Source organism: Scatophagus argus, chromosome 10 (genome assembly GCF_020382885.2).
Source record: "Scatophagus argus isolate fScaArg1 chromosome 10, fScaArg1.pri, whole genome shotgun sequence".
Classification (NCBI taxonomy): domain Eukaryota; kingdom Metazoa; phylum Chordata; class Actinopteri; family Scatophagidae; genus Scatophagus; species Scatophagus argus.
Genome location: NC_058502.1, coordinates 402284 through 410000, shown reverse-complemented (window position 1 = coordinate 410000; position 7717 = coordinate 402284). Strand labels below are relative to the sequence as shown.

Below are 7717 nucleotides of genomic sequence, written 5' to 3'. Positions count from 1 at the left end.
AGACGTCTGATATATCAAATACATCAGAAGTGATTTATCTTCATTCTGGATTAAAAGACAAGAAACACAGAAGGAGGACTGAGAAGGGAAGAAAAGAAGAAATATTTTTAAGAAAATATAATTTTTGTAAAGTAAACTGTATATATCATTTATTTAAATCTGGACATCTAAATTAATAAGACAGTTTTAAACCAGCGCACTGACAGTCTGCAGCCACTTTTGATATGTGAGGAGGCAAAAGCTGTCAGAGCTCACAAACCGATCGCTTTGAACTCTCAGCTGATGTTTTCTGCTGCAGGACGGTGTTCACGTCCCACCAGCTGGAGGAGCTGGAGAAAGCTTTCCACGAAGCTCATTACCCCGACGTCTACGCCCGAGAGATGCTCGCCATGAAGACGGAGCTGCCCGAGGACAGAATCCAGGTGGGACAAAGTCAATACGCAGCCGATCGATCACTGATAATCAGCTGGCAGGCCACACATCTGCTGCAGCTTCACAGCAGCTGAAAGGTTTAACACAAGTTTAGCTTCTCAGTCAGATTTATGGAGATCCGTTTGTCTCTTGGAACTTCAGTTTCACTCCATTTTTGCTGCGTGGTTCCCAACATGGGGCTCGATGACCATCCAGTGGGTCACAAGAGAAATTTGAAGGGTCAGACAGAAAAACATCTTAACTCAGCTTTCACCCACATCTCCCAGCGTTCACCAGCAGATGGAGCTTGTTAAAACTCCCAAAAAGTCCTTCCTGTCAAAGTTTGTAATTGTGTTTTATTCATATTTTCTGACTTTGTCCTGTTTTTGTGTGTGTGTCCAGGTGTGGTTTCAAAACCGGCGGGCAAAGTGGCGGAAGCGTGAGAAGTGCTGGGGTCGCAGCAGCGTCATGGCGGAGTATGGTCTGTACGGTGCCATGGTGCGACACTCCATCCCGCTGCCAGAGTCCATCCTCAACTCCGCCAAGAACGGCATGATGGGATCCTGCGCCCCCTGGCTGCTCGGTGAGCCGCATGCACGTCAGTGCCACACACACGCACCACACCACGCATCCACACACAGCATTATACACCCCAAACACACACTGAACACGCACTGACCGACCTTCACAGTGTTATTTCACTGCTTGTCAGACATCAGTGTGAAACAGCTGATTGGTGTATTAAGAAGGACGTTCTGACTTAAAACATATATTTAACTCGAACTTTTAATGTGTGCGTGTCAGATTATTTACAACATACCAGCCGGTGGGATGTTCCCACAGCAGCGTATTGTGGGTTCGGTGGGGCTTGGTGGCAGTTTGAGCTCTGCTTTGGACTTTGGACTGGCTTGTGATGCTGCAGTGACTTCCTGTTTACAGAGCTGATTTGTCTTGATTGGACAGCACTAAATATGTTTCCTAGCGACAGATTACCAAAGGGTCTGGTTTGTGATGGTTGAACCTGATTTAGGAAATCACTAGTTTGAAACCAGTTAGTAGTTACTGAGATCTGAAGAAGGACTTTATGTTCAGACTCAGTTCAAATATTTTATATTATTTTAACTCATAAAATAATCTGACTGAGCCCTGAAGACTGAACTGAATATTTGTCTCTGTCTCTGTCCTCACAGGGATGCACAAAAAGTCTTTGGAAATGTCAAAAAAGTGTACCAGCCCTGCAGAGTCGGACTCGACGCACTGTGACTCGTTCTGCGACTCCTCGGAGCGACGGGGTGGCGGCGAGGCTCGGGAGGAGGCGCGTGAGATGGTTCGCGAGGAGGAGGAGGAGCTGCTGGAGATGGAGGAGGAGGAGGTGGCCATCGACCTGTCCAGCTCCTCCAAACAGCAGCAGCAAGAACCTGGAGGTTCAGCGAAGTCTGCCTCCTCGCCACGGCAGCAGAGCGGCGGGGAGTCGGACGAACACAGCTGAAGGCTGGAGGACAGGTCAGACGTTGTCTGACTGACGATGACGGCGGCTGTGTGACAATGGCAATGGAAGTACAGGAATTTGATTGGCTCTTCTTTCAGGGATCACCAACAAGTGAACAGCCAATGAGTGAACAGCCCTTAGGCCCACATCATTTGTTACTGTGCAAATTACCCCATAAAGCTTCAGGGGAAACAGCTAAATGCTACTGTGTGTTAGTGCGCTAAAATATTTAGCCTCTGCATGCTGTTTTCTTATGATAACAAAGCTAACATTAAGGCAATACTATTTTAACATTTGCACCACGCTAGCATTCAGCAGTATGCTATAATATAATCCATCTGACAATATTTATGTTCACAAGATCATCATTAACAAATATGCTTATAAATATAAACTAATAATGAATAAATCATTACCAACAGTGCTTTTAGCAAGCAAGGCTACTAAACATTTTGAATCACTTATAACAATATGCTATCATGCTAACAAAACTTTAATATTAATGAAATTGCTAAGTATTTGAGTGTTTGTTTTTTAGCATGTGGTAGCAGCACTGTGAAAAACACAAAAGAATCATGGCCTCAGTTTTAAATTTTATTTGCAATGTCTGTGCTAATATGCTCTATGCTAAATAGCCTATGGTTACTATTTTACCATGGCAACATTTACTGTTTATTTATAAGATGTAGCCTAACAACAGACCACTGGTACGTTAGCATGCTAATAAATGTCAGTATGCTAAAACACTAGCGTACGGTTAGTATTTTACAACGGTAACAAACATTTACGGGTATGATTAGACTTGCAGTGTGATGTAATATGTTTAATATTATAGTGCTGGTGTATTGCTGGGTGGTATGCTAACAAGTGTTATTAAAAATATTACAAGCTGACAGCCATTAGGATGTTGGGGGCTCGTGCTAAGACTTTCTGAGTCACTTATTCAGAGAGTTAAGCATTGAAGCAAAAACTGTTTTTAGTTTTTAATGTCATCTCAAACACCTCCACTTCTGATACCAAATCGTCTGTGCTCCCATGATGGAAATGTGCTAACACGCCGCCGCCACGTGGACCCCGAGGAATCGGACTGAGAGTCCGTGAACTTTGTCAGGATGGTGTAAATGATGATGTCTCTGTGTGTTTATTATCGTATTGTACTGAGACTACATTTGATATCCTTGTTTTTTGGAAAATAAGAGACTCTTTAATGTTTTATTCCTGTTGGTTTTTGTGTGTCCGTCAAGCACTGATCAGTGACTGAAGCTCTGTGAATGAATGTAATTTAAATATATTTTAAAAGCTTGGTTTATTATTATTATTATTATTATTATTATCTTATGTATCTACAGATTGGTGAATAAAATGCAAAGTATTTTTGAAATCAGTGGAACTTTTGTTTTGATGATTCAACACGAGCAGATATTTTCATTTAATAAAAATATGATTCGTGAGATTGAATGAGTTACAATAATTAAACTTCATTGTACATGTTACAGCTCCATGTCCCCAAAGTGTGAAATGAATTTTAATTTGGTGAATGTCAAAATATGTGCAACCTACACTTGAATTTGCAAATTGGACTGTCTGACCTAAATATTTCTAGGATTTAATTTGGCCTGTTCCTGGTTGTTTTTACTGTGATTAAAACTGTTCATGTGAAGAAACAGGTTCTAAATAGTAACTAGTGGTTCGCTGCCTCCTGTTTGGTTGTACCTTTAACTGACAGATTTCATAAGAGACACAAGAACAAGAATTTCCCTTCAGGGACAAATAAAGGAATTCTGATTCTGACTGTGATCAGAGAAACTGAGACACCTATGCAAATTGACAACATTTTATTTTTATCATACATCATGTGCACACAAATTGGACATTTCTTTGTTGTCGCATCAGAACTATAGCAGATAATGTTATACATAATACATAAAAATGTGATATTATATATGCGTTTGTGTTGCTTTTGTTGTTTTTCACAACATAAGTGCACTGGTTGGCTTCAGTAGAGCAGCAGGAACTTGGATCAGACAACTACGTCACTTCCTTTATCCGCACTAGTCCCTATAGCCATAGCCGTGTTTTTACTAAGTTAGCCGACGTCTACGTGCGCGAATTCTTAAATATGGTCGATTTAATTGCTTTAAAAAATGAAGTGATGGTGATTGTAAATAACCTGGCCAAGGCGGTAGTGACGGAGATCTTTACCGCGGCGGAGAATGTCTTTTTGTCTACGAAACATCCCCAAACCGAGGTAAGCTACCGTGGCTAACTGTTGCTAACGGCTAACACCACTTTAACTCTTCGGGTTCACCAGGGGGGACTTGGTGATATTTTAATTCAAGCGTTTTCAGGTTGGTAGCTAACTTATGTACACGTCTAAAGATAATACAACATTACAACAAACAAACAGTGTTCATTCAGAGGTTTCCCTCACTACTGGTTCTGTCAGTGAGAACAAGCAGCGGATCGGAGGAAGAGATCTTTCAGCTGGATGTCGTTTCCACCTGTTGATTAGTCAAAAGTCTTACGTTTACCTGTTTTTAATAAAGTTGCTCTATCGACGTAAACAATCGGTTTTTTTTTCTTTTTGCAGTCTTTCCGTTGTCCGATTTTATCAGTTTTCTATCACAGTCAACATTAGTGTAGGCGCTTCTGAAGTCACACTTTTCCTGATGACAAAAAGTCCAGAACGCAAACTCTTTGGAGCTGACATGCGCACTCCGTGTATTGACTTCTTTTTTATCACCAGCTCTGCAACCATAACGATAACGTCGCCTCTTGAAAACGTCACACTCGCGCCCCACTCCTGCACGCGTCCCCCCTCACAGTAAGAAATGTCCTCATTTCACGATATACAAGAAAATAAAATACACGGGGCTCGTCAATAAACGGAGTGCGCATGTCAGCTCCAAAGAGTTTGCGTTCTGGACTTTATGTCAGCAGTAAAAGTGTGACTTCAGAAGCGCCAACACTTCTTAACGCTACATTAGTTTTAGACTGTCTTCAAAACGTCTTAGTGGAAATTGTGATGGAATTTTATATATGAAATGAATAATCTGATCTATAATTAAATTAGATTTCTGTCATATTGCATGCCATGCTAAATAACCTTTAAGAATGAATCTGTTCTTACTGTAGTCATCTGCACAACAGAAAGTCTTGTGCTCTGTGGGTTAAATGGGTTTAAATGTTGCAATGTCAGCTTTTCTGTGGGTAAAGTTTCAGTGATTTTGGTCTTTCTGTCAGAAAAAACTCAGCGCTCTGATGGACAGTCTGTGTGCTGAAGCTGTGGATAAAATCCTGCGGATGGTTGAGGTGGCTGCTGCGAAGGAGACTCCACTCGAATCTGATGAGAGCAGCGAGGGTTTAATGAAGCCAGCAGAAGGTGAGCTGAGGACCCTGAACTTCTCCTGCACTGCACCTCAGAGGTTCATGTTGTACTTTTACTTCACTACGTTTCTCTGGCAGCTTCAGTTACTTCACAAATGAAGATTTCTACACACAAGCTCATGAAAAGTTTATAATTTAAACTCCCCAGCAGTTCACACAGCAGAGCTGAACCATCAGTCCATCAATCAATACCTGATCAGCGGTATTGATGATGTGTTCAGTGTTTTGTCCTGTAAAGACGTGTGCTGGATGATCTGAATCCTCTGAATGTGTTTGTGATCATGTTGAGCTTTGGACTGTTGGTTGGACTGAACGAACCCTGAAGGAGTCACTTTGGGACCACATGTCTCACTGTTAATATAAGTTATTATATGAGTTTCATGGAGAAAACAAGCAGCAAAGAATCATCAGCTGCAGTCCTGTCGTTTCTGTCTTTCTTTAAAATGTGAAGAGCTGCAGGGTTGGCGTGTGCGCTTGTTCTCAGTGTGAGTGATGTGTGTCGCTGAGCTCTGTGTGGTTTAAAGCAGCTGATGAGACTGTTTGTTCAGTGTGTTCTGTGTGTTTCAGGTGAAGCTGGTCCTGAGTGCCCCCCCACAGATCAGACCTACATCCTGGTTTACGGGGTCAGTGAGTCAGTCAGTCAGAGCAGCAGGATGAAGATCCTCTGAGCTCTGAACAAAGTGAATGCTGACACGCTGTCTCCTGTCTTTTAGAGCGCTGCTGTCGACTCCAAGTGTCTGATGGTGTCGCTGCACAGCGATGCTAAAGCTACCACTAACGGTGAGTTTGTCTGGCTGAGGAATCAGGCGCAGTCATTGACCCAGTAACCAGTCCTAAAGGTGATGTGACTGACGGCTCACTCCCAGTTTACCCAGTTCAGTTAGATCGTAAAGTAACACAGCAGCTGTTTCCCTCAGGAGGGGGCTGAGATCAAAAACAGAGCTGAAAGACACGGAGAGTCGACAGATGACACAAACGCGACTGCGCGAGTTGTAACCTCTCCTTTGTTATAACTGTAGTTCACATGAAGTTTGACCTCCGTGTGCTTTTGTCCAGGTGAAAATGAAACTCGTGCGACAGGTGAAACCAGGACCTCCGTTCCCCCGCAGCCTGAGTTCCCTGACCACGAGTACGCTCGACTGTCTTTGCCGCCGCCCGTCGCTGCCTCAGCGGCGGAGGGCAAAGTCTCCGCAGCACGCAGCACGAAACGGCGCCACAGCCGCCGCAAAAAAGACACCAACACACCTGAAACTGCAGACACAACAGAAACTCACCACCAGTGTTTGCACTGCGGGATGCTGTTTCCCAACACAGAGCGGCTCTCCGACCACGAGAAGAAGTCTCACCCGGTGTGCTCGGTGTGTGGGACGCTCTTCGGCGGCATCCTCAAACTCCGCGAGCACGAGATCAAAGAGCACGGCCTGCTGCCGTACACCTGCGACTACTGCCCCAAGAGATTTAACCACAAAGCTCACCGCAACCTGCACGTGAAGGCCCGGCACACCGGGGAGAAAACCTGCCACTGCGACATCTGCGGGAAGGGCTACTCCTGCATCAGCGTGCTGAAGACACACAGGATGACCCACTTCGACAAGACCTTCATCTGCGATGTCTGTGGGAAAAGCTTCTACCACGCCTGCCACCTGACGCGCCACAAACTGGTGCACCAGGAAGTCCGGCCCTACCAGTGCTCCACCTGCGGAAAGGGCTTCACCCAGGCCGCCAACCTGCGCAGCCACCAGGTGATTCACACCGGAGAACGGCAGCTCTGCTCCATCTGCGGCAAGAGCTACCGCTGCCTGAAGAACCACGTCATCAGCAAACACTCGCACGAGCTGCCGGCCAACGAGCTGCCGACCAGGGACTCCATCATCACCTGCGAGGTGTGCGGCAAGAAGTTCCCCAACCCGTCGCAATTCAGAGTTCACCAGAGGAGCCACACGGGGGAGAAACCGTTCCACTGCGACATCTGCGGAAAGAGCTACCGCCTGAAAGAGCTGCTGAGAGACCACAGGTACACTCACAGTGGGGAGAAACCATACAGGTGTAGCCTCTGCCCCAAAACCTTTAACCTGGCCACCAGCTTCATGAGGCACCGCAGCATCCACACCGGAGAGACGCCGTACAGCTGCCTCGACTGCGGGAAGCACTTCCGCCTGCTCACCTTCCTGAAGGCTCACCTGCAGACCAAAGCTCACCTGAAGCAGACGCAGCAGACGCAGACGATCGCCTCTGATCTCACGTCAGACTCTTCTAGTGGCCAAAAGTATGTGGACAGCTGAACATGGCATCCATATGCCATACACCTGCACACAGAAAGCAAATGTTGTGTAGTGTCCCTCCAGTAGAGAAATAAAGCAGAGAAAAGGATCCACTTCTGTCATCAGATTAACTGAGGATCGATAAAAGTCATAAAGGTGATTAAATCTA

The 7717-nt window shown here is 45.0% G+C and overlaps 2 protein-coding genes across 4 annotated transcripts in view; both read left to right on the top strand.

Annotated features, from left to right (window-relative positions):
* The window catches only part of vsx1 (visual system homeobox 1 homolog, chx10-like), a 4290-nt gene extending 1676 nt beyond the window's left edge, over window positions 1–2614 (top strand). Inside the window, exons 3-5 of one of the 2 annotated variants that reach the window (XM_046402857.1) lie at window positions 299–422; window positions 814–994; window positions 1602–2614. In XM_046402857.1, coding sequence (XP_046258813.1) covers window positions 299–422; window positions 814–994; window positions 1602–1900 — 604 coding nt within the window. In that variant the 3' untranslated portion in view covers window positions 1901–2614. Of the gene's footprint in view, window positions 1–298; window positions 423–813; window positions 1010–1601 lie in introns of both variants that reach the window. The other variant, XM_046402856.1, reaches the window with a different exon arrangement.
* Window positions 2615–3920: 1306 nt separating this feature from the next.
* Window positions 3921–7654, top strand: LOC124066341 (zinc finger protein 708-like). Of its 2 annotated transcripts, none has more exons than XM_046402627.1 (5): window positions 3921–4148; window positions 5144–5282; window positions 5855–5910; window positions 6001–6067; window positions 6344–7654. In XM_046402627.1, exons 1-5 carry the CDS (start codon window positions 4020–4022, stop codon window positions 7567–7569), a joined length of 1617 nt encoding a protein of 538 aa, XP_046258583.1. In that variant the 5' UTR covers window positions 3921–4019; the 3' UTR covers window positions 7570–7654. The 2 variants fall into 2 exon arrangements, with proteins under 2 accessions (XP_046258583.1, XP_046258584.1); XM_046402628.1 differs by lacking the exon at window positions 3921–4148 and adding an exon at window positions 4625–4724.
* Window positions 7655–7717: the final 63 nt, after the last annotated feature.